We start from the raw sequence: 13,971 nt of genomic DNA on the forward strand, positions 1-13,971 counted from the left end.
AGGAAAAAGTCGCAGCGGGCGAGATCTGGCGAATGAGAAGGATGATCAAGGATGGTGATTGAATTTTTTGCCAGACCCTGGAAAACAACCAATGCAGCTTGGGCACGATTTTTGCACACCCTTTTTGAAACCCAATTATTCGGTTAAAATAATGTGTTTTGTTGATTTTCCTAAATTCAATTTTTCGACCATCTGTAAGGACAAGGGACCGCACACGATCAATGTTGTCGTCAACACAGGTGGTCGAAGGTCGTCCCGGCCTTGCATCATCCGTAGCGTCTTGCTGGCCATCTTTAAAACGCTTACTCCACTTGAAAACGGATGATTTCTTCTTCAGAGCATTATCAACGTAAACAGCTGTCCACATTTCAGTAATTTCTTGATGACTTTTACCTCACTTCACCAAAAACTTGATGTTGATTCCTTGCTCCGTGATTTCATCAATTTCCATTTTCGACAAGCCGTAAAAATAGGGACAAGAGAAATTAACACAACTGGCACCATGCGCACAGCTCGACGATCCGCCAAGCGCAAACGGCTCATTGGGTCTCAGGCAACTAGCGCCGCTGGGGAATGTGGTCCGGGGGCGGGAGGTCTTGGCGAGAGGGGGTGAGACACTAATGATGACCGACGCTCTTTATCGAGAGTGGAGGAGGAGGGGGAGGAGAGGGGGAGGGGGAGGGGGAGGGAGAGAGGAGGGGGGGGGCGCCAAGAGGGATCACACGTGGACACTTTTTCGGCGACTGGAAAGATTGCTTCTTAATGTTAGATTTCTGTTTTGTCGGAGTGTTTGCTTTGCCGTCGCATCGGGGAGTGTCCTCCCGAGTGGTTCCTCCGGCTTCTTGCGGTTAAATTCTGTGTGCGCATAGATAACCGGGTGGTGTAAGCATTTTGCGAGTGTGTTGTGGTGCAGAGGCGAATGATCCGGAGAAGGGGCAATTACCTCGTGCACAGCAACGATGGGCGAACGAACTGCGTTACAGGACGAGAATGGGGACTTAAATTTCGTCATTTTTTTCCGAATGACGAACATACTCACGCGTGAGGCAGTTCCGCCGTGGTTGGCGGGCGGTTGCTGGCACTTCGCCGGGGCGTGCAAGGCCCTCTCGCCGCGGGGGGCTGTGGGCTCGGAACGTGTGCGGGCGGGCGGGTGCGGGGGTGTGGTGCAGGGGTGTCATGTCTAACGGACGCCGGAGGTGTCGACGTGGACCTGGAGTGTGCGATGCTTCGGGCGCCTCAGTCTGCGAGCGGCGATGGGTGCCGTGTGTGGGCGGACGGGCCGGGTGACAGTATCCATGGTAATCCTAAGAAGATGGGGAGGTCGGCGGATTTCAAACGAGAGTATTGAAGAAACTCTGCTCTTGATATTTGAGCGTTTGGTGGCCGTATAACGCGTTAGTGCTCCATCGCAGGAAATACCGGGTTCATCACTCACTTGCGCGTGTGACATGCATACACTAACACGTGGTTAGCGCGAGGTCTGTCCGAAAAAACGTCCGCAATAATTTGAGATAAATAGACTCCCTAGAACAAACCGTCAATGTACTCCCCTTGGGACCTCACACACTTATCTCCTCTTCCACTTCTCCAAACAATCGGCAAAGTCCTTTTTCGGACTTGTCATCAGCTGCCTCGTCGCATTCTCGTTCATCTCGTCAACGCCATGGGCCTAATTTTAAAAGGCGATTACAGTTGGCTCTTAGATACCCACAAAATTAAATTAATGAATAAAAAAGATCGAAATCTAAAAATTGATATACATTTGAAATGAAACAAATTGTAAATTCATACCATGGTACATATTAAGTTTAACCTAATGTGTAAAATCTCTAAAGCGATACCTGAATGCCTTACATGAAAATTGACAAAAACTATGTATTTGGAAGCTTTCAAAAGCTCGTTGTCATTTGACAAAGTGCCCACGCAATATTAATTATTCTTCATGAAAGGGCTTTTGATATGTATTCCCTTGAAGCCTCATCCACCCACTGTGTTTTCAGGAGATCTGCCTGGTGGTGTTCTTCGGCGTGGAGTATATGGTGCGACTGTGGTCAGCTGGATGCCGCTCCAAGTACATGGGTTTCTGCGGCCGATTACGCTTCATCCGGAAACCCATCTGCATAATCGGTGAGTGATCATGAAGGCATATTGTACCAGGAACGACGGATGACCTTCAATTGAAGAGGGGGGGATTGAGGAAGAGATTTTGGTGAATCTGGGAACATAAATATGGACCGCAACCCATCCAACAACACCTATTACCTCCTTTGACTCGATACCCAATGCCTCAGAGATAGCCTCATGTAGAGTAGTAGTTCTTATGGGCGGCAACCGACAGCTAAGGTCATTTGCCTCATTAGAGATGAATGGGAAAGGAAGGGTGGCGAGAAACCCGGCGTCAGCATGAGCCGGGTTTCTCGCCAAAAAGCCGGATTCTTGCCGAAAAGCGCCTGGGGATCCGCAGTTTAACGTCCCATTCGACGGACGTCGCACTCACTCCCGCACGTAGATAGTGCTCTCCACAAAGCACCTATAGTAGGGATCCGGGCACCACTGAAAATTATTTGTTGCGTCGAGAATTTGAACCCAGGACACATCAGTGGGAAACCTGTACGTTAGCCACCGCACCATCCCGATCCCCACCTATTATGTGCATATACACATACATTTGCATATATATATATATATATATATATACTAGCTGAATACCCGGCTTTGCACGGGTTAGGGAGAAACAGTAATATAAATATACTACATAAATAAAAACAACAAATTATAAAGTACAATAATACACTACTTCATACAAATTTAATAATCTTTTTTATTTAACACCTGTTTATAAACTACATTTTTTGTTTCATATCCAGGAGAAAGAATATATAAATTTTTAGGCGAACCTACTCTGGAGCAAGCAACATAAAGTTGCCCGTGGCTAAAACATGGCGATCTTAGATCAACACCACAAAACTTTAAAGACTGTCCCTGTGATTTATTAATGGTAATTGAAAAAGCTACCCGGACTGGAAACTGTAATCTTTTAAAGTTGAAGGGAAGATCAGTTGGGATTAGAGGTATCCGTGGAATAAAAATTATTTCACCTTTTCCTTTTCCAGTTAAAATGACTGCCTGGATTATATTTTTCATTAATTATGTCACACACAATCGTGTCCCATTGCAGAGTTTTGGTGGATCTAAATTTCGCAATAAAACGATTGGAGATCCTACTTTAAGTATAAGGCGATGTTGTGGCAATCCAGCTGGATCAAGTGAATTTAGAAATTCCGTTGGATAATTGACGGCTTCGTCAGCATCCACTACGGTATCAACCGATTTATATTCAATCACGTCTCCTGGCAGCATGGCTAGTATCTCCTTGTTAATTTCATTAACATCATCGTTCTTAGGAGCAAGAATGGCTCTTTCTCGCAACCATTCTAAATTTTTATAATTTTGATTAACGTTAGGATAGACTGCTCGTATCATATCGCGGACAGTTTTCACCGATACACATAAATCTGATGACAATTTTATCATACCAGATGCTTCAATAACTAATCTATCTTCTCCAATCTCCAAAAGTTTATTTGCAAAATTTTGAGCATTCCCATCTCTTAAGAGGATTCGCATGTTTTGTTTAAGGCTAATTTCTTGGACATGATTCCATGGAACAGAATGTTTTAAACAGGCATACATTTCATCGGCTGGAGTCGATTTTGGAATGACAGGCAGAGTTTGACGGAAGTCTCCACACAGGAGTACCAGAGCTCCTCCCATTAAACTGCAGTTTCCTCTAAGATCTTGAAGTGTCGCGTTGAGGGCCTCAAGAGATTTTTTATGAGCCATCGTAAACTCATCCCATACTATCAATTTACATTCTATAAGAACTTGTGCCTGGTCGCTTGTTTTATTTACATGTGGGATTTTCTTGTCGGGAAATATTAAGTGGCAACTTAAGGGCAGAGTGGGCTGTTCTTCCTCCTTCCATTAACGTCGCTGCAATACCTGAAGATGCAACGGCTAGAGCAATTTCTCCATGAACCCTGATTTCAGCGAGAACTAAATTAATTAAAAATGTTTTTCCCGTGCCACCAGCAGCATCAAGAAAAATGATACCTCCTTCTTGTTTATCTACTTGATCCATTATTGTTTCGTACGCGAATTTCTGATCTTCATTAAGAAGTGGCTTTTTATCCGCGATGTATGCTTCTAAGTCTAAGACATTGTAGCTAGTTTCACGTATATATAATCTGGATAAAATACACCCTGTTGATCTTGTACAGGTGCAAAAAGACCGAGTTCCACTAAAGTCTTGTTAACCATGGTGATACACTTTTCCTCCAAAATAATCAAAGTTTTATTAAAAATGTCGGAGTTAAACGTAATATCCAATGTAGGATTTTCACTTCGAACTTTAGCCAGTATATCCTCACTCATTGATTCTTTATATTTTTCCCATATTGTTTTTGGGTTCGATGGATTACAGGAGGTTATTATGATGGCAAACAAAATTCGGATTTGTCCTGGAAGAGAAATCAAACTGCCCTCTCGCAATGAGTCATCCCAGTGTTGATCTCATTCTAGCAACCCTAAATTCTGGCAAGCTTCTCTGAATGTCTCACATATTTCTCCGTTTACCGTTCTTAATTCTGCAAATGAGCGAGGTCCTCTAATGGTATATAGAAGCATTCTTAAAAAATAACATTCGGCGTTGTTAGGATGGACTGTGTAGACTCGGCCCAATGCGTCACATGCATCAATATTATTCTCAGGATCAAAGTTGCCCATTTTTCTTCTACAAAAGACTTTCCTTGATGTATTCCACGTATAATATCTCGGCAATTCTGAATACAATAGTGTTCTTGCAAAAGTATCCTGCTGGCATAGTTGGAAAAATGCTGTTTCTATGACAGCAAAAAAGTAAACAAATTACATACATACAAACAAACACTCTCCTTTATATATATAGATATATATATATATATATATATATATATATATATATATATATACCATATATATACCATATATATATACCATATATAGGTGGTGGGTCGCGGTAGTCCAGGGGGTAGAGCGTTGGACTACTGACCGGAGGGTCCCGGGTTCGAGTCCCAGGCAAGGCACTATGGGCACCTGCAGCTACAACTAAGCTTTGTGATTTTTCGGGTACCAGATCTTCCTGGGAAACCATAACCGGCACAGGGAAAGGAACTGGCCCCCCTACCCTGATGTGTGAATTTCACACGCCGTCGGGATTAGTATTGGGTGAACTCTACCATCACCTACCAAACCAACCTTCGGGTTGATTACTGTTTATGGTTATTTTATATATATATATAATTTATCACTGTTTATATTATATTTATATATATATATTTATTTACCCTCCCCTGGACTACAACCTTGACGTGGTGGAAGGGCTTGCGCGTTTTGATGACCCGTAGAGCTGTGCGAACGGGAGTAATAATAATTGCCCCTGATAGGGTCACCCATGCCAGATAGGTCGAAGGTTAGGAGCCTGACGAAAGGTAGTCAACACAGCCTCTGTTCCTCAGTGAGGCGGCGTTTGGCGGCGCAATGGCGTTTGACCCCAGTGCAGAAACCTTTGCAAGGAAAAACCAGCAGCAGCAGGACAGAAGATGCAGGAGAAGAAGACGAAATTAGTTAGGATAGGAACGTAGAATGTTAGGACAATGATGTGGAAATGGACATTGGAGAATGTTAAGCGAGAAATGGAAAAGGAAAATATAAATATTTTAGTTCTACGCGAGGTGAGATGGAAGGATAGCGGGGATTACTGGAATGATAAGTATAGAATAGTATACAGCGGTGGGGACGAGAGCCATCGAAGGGGTTGCCATAGTATTAAATAAAGGGGTAGGAAGAAGCGTAGTCAACATGTAACAGGTAACGGATAGAATATTACCAGTAGAGGTAAAAGCAGAACCGACGAACTTGGCTATTTATCAAGTAAAGATGCCCACGAGTAACCATGCGTAGGAATGGGTCGATAGGATGTACAATAAATTAGAGGACATAATTTTGTGTGTTCCTGCAGGGAAACATTTTGTAGTGATGGGGGATTGGAATGAGACGGTAGACGAACGAAGACATGGTGATGAGGTGGGGGACTACGGTTTAGGCATAAGTAATGACCGCGAATTATGATAAATGACATATATATTATTATTATTAAGTAATCTACCGGCTTAGGTACATTTTTAGATGGACACAGCTACTATATAAATATTTTGTGACTCCTAATAAAACAAAAAATCCAGTATCCTACTCTACATCAGGTCCCTCTTCAACTCTGAGTACTTTCTTCCTCCCTTCATCCCGTCCAACATCCCTATCCCGTTCCTTCCCTTTCCTCGTTTGCCTAACATTCTCCCCTCAATTACAGTCTTCAACATCCCACTTCCGGTCAATACCCCCTTCATCCACTTTTCCTGCCTCCATAGGATTTCTCCCAACAAACCCTTCTCTTCGCCCACCATACCAAGTAGTTCCTCATTTGTTTTCCTTTCCGTCCACTTCACCTTCTCCATTCTTCTCCACACCCACCTTTCAAAAGCCTCCAGTCTACGTCTATCCTCCTGCTTCAATGACCACGTTTCCGCTCCGTACATAGCTACGCTCCATATCAAAGTTTTTACGAGTATTTTCTTAATATCCTTACTCAACGTCCCTTTCATCAACTCCCTCCTCCTTGTGAAAGCCTCTTTGCCTAGCGCAATTCTTCTCCTTACGTCCCTACTACTTTGACCGTGTTGGTCCAAAACACTTTCGAGATACGTGAACTATAATAACTGCTCTAGTTTTGCCCTTCTATTTTAATTTTTAGCTCAGCCTTCTTCTTTCTAGAAAATCGCATAACCTTTGCTTTATTAATATTGATTCTCACCCCATGCCTGTCGCACTGAATTTCCAATTCCCTCAGAATTACTTGCGACCCCTTGGCTGACTGACAAACTAAAGCTTGGTCATCAGCAAACCTAACTGATTTTACGAATTCCCCACCCACTTTCATTCGTACCTCTAGCTCATCCCATCCCTCTTTAATCATTTCCTCCACATACAGGTTGTACAGCAACGGTGATGATGGGCAACCCTTCCTTACACCTCTACCTAACACTGCCCATTCGGACTCCCCGTTTCCCACCCGCACCTGAGCAGTCTGAGACATTTACAGGTTGCGGAATAGCCTCATATCCCTCCAATCTATTCCTATTTTCTGCAATATACTCATTAGTATTTCCCAATTCACTCTTTCAAACGCCTTTTCGAAACCTACGAAACAGGCAAACACCTACTGGTTTTCTTCTATATTCCTCTCGATTAATTATCTCATTACTGCAATGACATCACGCGTACCTCTCCCCTTCCTAAACCCAAACTGATCTTCCCCTAAGTAATTATTTGCCCTACTCTCTATTCTTTCTTTATGATCCTGAGAACAACTTTAGCTGCGTGGGATATCAAACTTATCGTCCTGTACTCCTCTCATGATCTAGCGTTTGCCATTTTCGGAAAAGGAACTAAAACTGACCCGGCCGGATTCCTTCCTCATAGATACTACGAATCAGCCCATATAGCCTCTTCCTCCCACATTTGCTTAAACATTTCAGTAGTTCCGCAGGAATGTTATCCACCCCCTCGGCCTTATTTGGTGTCATCTCCCCTAATGCCCTTTCAATCTCATCGTCGAGTATGCCTGGACCTAAGCTATCTTCCTCTGCGTCATATTCTTTTTCAATGTCTAACTTTGTTGGTCGAAGTTCTTTACTATACAGTTCTTCTATATACTCCTTTCATCTCTCTTGGATCTTTCCTGTGTCAACTATTACCTTACCCGCCTTATATCTAACTGTTAACATAGATCTCCCTTTCTTACTTCCCGATAACGATTTAACTTTGCTGTACAGCGCACCGATTTCACCCTTCCTCTGCAGACTTTCCATATCCTCGCACTGCGTCTTCCACTATGGTTCTTTTGTGCCCGCCTCAATTAATTGTTTAATTCTTTGTCCTTCATTTTGCGTAATTATGTATTTACATTTCCATCTTCGACGCTCATCCATCTTTGTAAACATCTCATCCGTGATCAATGGTTTTCTTGTCCATTTAGCCTTAACGGTTCCAATAGTGTCTTCTGCGGCTTTAGACAACCCCTTCTTGATCATTTCCCATTTTTCTTCGATAGTACTAAGCCCTTTACCATCCTCCATGATTTTCTCTACCGCCTGTTTGTATTCCTTCCTTTTCAACCCATTTAACGCTTCTACATTCCATTTTATAACTCGCCGCCCCTGCCTTATCTTTTTGAAACGTACGCTACATTTCATAACAACTAAATTGTGGTCTGAGTCCGCATCCGCTCCCGGGAAGCTGTGGGAATTTATCACACTATTCCTAAACCTGTGTCTAACCAGGATATAATCTAGCTGATATCTTCCTGAGTCACCTGGCATTTTCCATGTATACCTGCGTCTTTTGTGGTGTCTAAACCAAGTGTTGGTGATGACTAACCCCTGTCTCCTGCAGAACTCAACTGCTTTCTCCCCGCGGTCATTCCTCGTGCCTAAACCGTAGTCCCCCACCTCATCACCATCTCTTCCTTCGCCTACCGTCGCATTCATATCCCCCATCACTATCAAATGTTTCCCTGCAGGAATACACGCGATCATGTCCTCTAACTGATCGTATATCCTATCGACCTCTTCTTCCTTATGGTTGCTCGGTGGCATGTATACCTGAATAATAACTAAGTTCGTCGGTGCTGCTTTTATCTCCACTAGTAGTATTCTATCCGTTACCTGCTCTATGTTGACTACGCTTCTCCCTACCTCTTCATTTAATACAATGGCAACCCCTCGTTGGCTCTCGTCCCCGCCGCTGTATATTATTCTATACTTATCACTCCAGTAATCCCCGCTATCTTTCCATCTCACCTCGCATAGACCTAAAATATCTATATTTCCCCTTTCCATCTCTCGCTTAACATTCTCCAATTTCCCTGTCCTCATCATTGTCCTAACATTCCACGTTCCTATTCTAACTAATTTCTTCTTCTTCTCCTGCGTCTTCTGTCCTGCTGCTGCTGGTTGCAAGGGTTTCGTGGGATGACGACCGCGGAAGCCCTTCCTCCCCCGCTGCCGGACACGACACACGGCCAATTGGGCCGAGCCCCGTGGTTGCCAGGACTCAAAATATCTCTATTGACCATCATATTTTTCTAGGGAATGATAATTGAGGTGGTTTCCCGTTGCCTTCCTCAATAGTGTTTTTTTACGTGACACCATCACTTACTGGCCGCCCCACTGGGGTCAGACGCCATTGCAGCCGCCTCACTGAGGAACAGACGCTGCGTGGACTACCTTTCGTCTGGCTCCTAACCTTCGACCTATCTGGCATGGGTGACCCTACCAGGAGCAACTTTTGATTACTCCCGCCAGCACAGCTCTAGGGGTCATCGGAACGCACAAGCCCTTCCACCACGTCAAGGTTGTAGTCCGGGGAGGGATATATATATATACATAAACATATATATACATACATAAATTTTATACATATATAAACTAAATATAATACACGTCTGAGTTAATGATAAGACGTGTATACAATCTTTAAGCGGTTGCTTTTAAAATAAAATTACGAAATATCATATGAAAAACATCAAAACAAAATATTTACGTGCTTGCGGGATAATTTCAAACATGCATAAGCAAGGCTAAATACATATATTTATTTGTTCTGCATACCTGGTATAAAACAGGATTCATGTACACATTATTTTGCAGCCGCTGGACGAGGTCAGATAGCTTCAGTGGCTTGTCTGCCTTCTCTGAGCCAAGTTGCGTGACGCTAGCATTGCCTGTGTTGTTTCTGTGATTGTTTATAATGTTTAAAAAAATTGAGAACGCCGCCAGTTGTGAAGTGAGGGCAGTGATTAAATTCCTCAATGCAAGAAACGTTCGCCCATGTGATATTCATCGCCAATTAAAGGAGGTGTATGGAGACAATGTAATGGACGAGTCGTCTGTTCGGCGGTGGTGTCGCAACTTCAACATGGGGAGGGGGAACACACACGACGATGAGCGTTCGGAGAGACCGTCTGTCATTACAGACCAACTGGTGAGCTCAGTTGACGAATTCGTGAGGAACGATCGGCGCGTCACAATTGATGACATCTGTGAGCATTTTCCCAATGTTTCTCGAACAATTGTTCATGAAATTGTTAAACACCATCTGCATTATGCAAAAATTTGTGCAAGATGGGTCCCTCGCAAGCTTACAGATGAGCACAAAACCAAGCGTATGGCTGCAGCACTGACGTTTTTGGGACGTTATTCTGATGAAGGAGACTCTTTCTTGACTCGCATAATTACTGGTGACGAAACATGGGTTTGTTATGCATCACCTGAGAGTAAACGACAGTCAATGGAGTGGCATCATGCTCATTCACCAAACAAACCAAAAAAATTCAAGACAGTTCTGTCCACCAGGAAACTCATGGCAACCATTTTCTGGGATCGACGAGGTGTATTGCTTATTGATTTTATGGCCCGTGGAGACACTATTAATGCCAATGCGTATTGTGAAACATTAAAGAAATTACGGCGGGCAATACAAAATCGGCGGCGAGGTCTATTGTCTACTGGTGTCATTCTCGTTCATGACAATGCCAGGCCTCATGCAGCTGGGATAACACAAAAACTTTTGCAGCAATTCAAATGGGAAACTTTCGACCATCCACCGTATAGCCCGGACTTGGCCCCTTCAGATTTTCATCTCTTTACAAAGCTTAAAGACTTTTTGGCAGGAAAAAGATTTGACAGCGATGAAGAACTTAAAGAAGGAGTGACCCTGTATCTCAATGAGCTGGCGGCGAAGGACTATGCAGCAGGAATACAGAAACTTGTCACACGTTATGACAAATGCCTTAATTTGCTTGGAGATTATGTTGAGAAGTAGTTTAAAGTATCCTCTTTCAAATAAAATTTTTTATGTTTGTTAATATTTACTTTTGTGTCTTTATTTCACGAACGGGTACTACTTTCCGGATGACCCTCGTGTGTGTGTGTGTATATATATATATATATATATATATATATATATATATATATATATATATATATATATATATATATATATATATAATGGGCTGACACAACATAACACAAATAGAAAAGAATAGACACATATAAAAGAACACTTACACGGTAAATTGTTCGAGCTTTCGGCCCTCTCAGGGGCCTTCTTCAAGAGAGTCTCTCTTGAAGAAGGCCCCTGAGAGGGCCGAAAGCTCGAACAATTTACCGTGTAAGTGTTCTTTTATATGTGTCTATTCTTTTCTATTTGTGTTATGTTGTGTCAGCCCATTATTGTGCCGCTCGTATGAGTTTTTCCGGACAATCGTTATATATATATATATATATATATATATATATATATATATATATATATATATATATATATATATATACCTGTACATTCAAACACGAAATCCCGCCAAACGGCGAACAAATACTCATTTAAATAGAAACAGATATAAGGAAAAGGGATAGGAACACACACAAAGGGCGAACACAGGTGAGGTGGGAAAGGTGGAATCAAGCAGATCACGAATGTAAAATTATTTCCTAGACCGGGAATTTAACTCCGGATCTTCCAGTTGCCGGGCGGAGAGAGATTGTGGGGTTGGGAGAGTAGAGCAGATCTGATAAGCAGACATGCCTTACAATGGGGGGCGGTTGCAAGAAAGGGAAATATGAGGAAATATGTCGGGAGGGGGGCGCCAAAGGGTTGGTGGATCTCAGAAGGTTTTTGAGATTGATGGGTCATCTGTATAGATGCATTAGTAACTGGCAGTACACACGCAATATCAACAGATTCTTTGAGAAAGAATATATATTCTAGTTAGAGATACAGAAACTCAGGTTCTATCCATTCTAGCCATACCTATTGCTCATTTTCAACAATCTTATTACCCTTCATACGCCCTAATAAGCAAATAAGCAGCTTTGCTCCTAAGTTGGATGTAATACCTAAGTGAGTGAGAGGGACCTGAAACTCTGTACTATCACATACACTATACACAGGTTTTACTGTACAGTTAATACAGCCCTGTCATTAAATGAGGAACCCAATATTTCAAATATGATTGCTCAAAAGTGCTTTGAAGTAGATCACCATGAAACAATACATTAAAAAAATATATCGAAAGCAAATAAAAATTTTGCAGCTTTTTATATACGAGTACATGCAGGTTCGATTCCTGGGCAAGGTACTCTGGGCGCCTCACCTGCAGCTCCACGGAAGTTATGTGATTTTTCAGGTACCAGATCTTCCTGGGAAACCATAACCATCGCAGGAAAAAGAACTGGCCCCCTACCCTAATGTGTGAATTTAACACGCTATCGGGCTTAGTACTGGATAAACTCTACCATTACCTACCAAACCGACCTTCGGGTTGATTACTGTGGTTATTGTTATTGATATATATATATATATATATATATATATAGTATATATATATATATATATATATATATATATATATATATATACATATACATATACATATACACACACACACATTCAAACACGAAATCCCGCCACACGGCGAACAAATGCTCATTTATATAGAAACAGATATAAGGAAAAGGGATAGGAACACACACAAAGGACGAACATAGGAGAGGTGGGGAAAGCGGAATCCAGCAGATCACGAATGCAAAAATATTTCCTAGACCGGGATTTGAACTCTGGATCTTTCCATTTGCCGGGCAGAGGCTCTTAACCATTTGAGCTATCCAGGAAACTTAATTTGCACTGAAATCTGCGAAGCTTTATGCAACCAAGTGCCCCGATTCTTTGGCCAAGAGATGTCAGGATGTTTAGCAAAGGAAGAGACGGTGACGAGGTTGGGAACTATGGTTTAGGTACGATGAATGAACGCGAGAAGAAAACAATTGAGTTCTGCAGGAGTCAGGGATCAATCGTCACCAACACTTGGTGTAGACGCCACAAAAGACGTATTTACACGTGGAAAATGTCCGGTGACTGAGAGAGCTGTTATTGGGATTATATTATGGTTAGGTACAGAATTAGGAGCAATCTGAGAATTTCGCACAGCTTCCCGGGAGCGGATGCGGACTCTGATCATCTTTTGGTGGTGATGAACTATAGCGTTCGATTAAAAAGGTAGAGCAGTGCACGCGGATTAGGAAATTGAGTGTAGAAGCATAAACTGGAATGATGAGGAAGGAGTGTCAGCAGCCGGCAGAGAAAACCATGGATGAGGGAAAAGAGCTGAGTACTATGGAGGAAAAATTGAATACGAGGTCTGTTCAAAAAGTATCGTGAATTTTTAATTTTACCGGGTTACGTATATTCAAATTTTTTGTCGCGTTATGTTGGTACTTATGTCTCTCACTCATACCGAGTTCGGCAATTTTGAAAGTTCAGTTATTTGTTGACAGCGGTTTTGCTTGGACGTGTTTTGGCTTGTCTTCGATTTTTGCCTGTTCCAAAAAATGGATCAAAGAATCTGCATAAAATATTATGTGAAAAACGAAATGAAGTGCGCTGATACATTTCAAATGCTGACTGTGGCACATGGAAAAGTTACCTTGGACCGAAGCAACGTTTATCGGTGGTGCATAATGTTCTCAGAGGGCTGAGAAGAAGTGAACGACGAAGAGCGAGCCGGACGCCCGAGCACGTCAACAACAGTCGAAAACATTGATGAAGTGAAGGAAATAGTATTGGCCAATCGTCGAATCACCGTTAGAGAAGTTGCTGAGGACCTAAAAATATCGATTGGCTCATGCCGTACGATTTTTACACCAATGATTTTGGCATGACACGGGTCGCCGCGAAATTCGTACCAAAATTGCTCAATTTCGACCAAAAACAGCAACGCATTAACATTGCTAATCAGGTGTTGGACTTTGTCCGCGTCGA

General features: G+C 42.5%; 1 protein-coding gene across 3 annotated transcripts in view; it reads left to right on the top strand.

The window, feature by feature from the left end:
- LOC139688526 (potassium voltage-gated channel subfamily KQT member 1-like) overlaps nucleotides 1-13,971 on the top strand; it is a 311,370-nt gene that overhangs the window by 250,247 nt on the left and 47,152 nt on the right. For all 3 annotated transcript variants that reach the window (XM_071586043.1, XM_071586044.1, XM_071586045.1), the window contains one exon: nucleotides 2,001-2,127. In XM_071586043.1, the coding sequence (XP_071442144.1) occupies nucleotides 2,001-2,127 (127 nt within the window). The remainder of the gene's footprint in view (nucleotides 1-2,000; nucleotides 2,128-13,971) is intronic.

This window comes from Hetaerina americana, unplaced genomic scaffold (genome assembly GCF_022747635.1).
Source record: "Hetaerina americana unplaced genomic scaffold, ioHetAmer1.1.p SCAF_20, whole genome shotgun sequence".
Taxonomy (NCBI): Eukaryota; Metazoa; Arthropoda; class Insecta; order Odonata; family Calopterygidae; genus Hetaerina; species Hetaerina americana.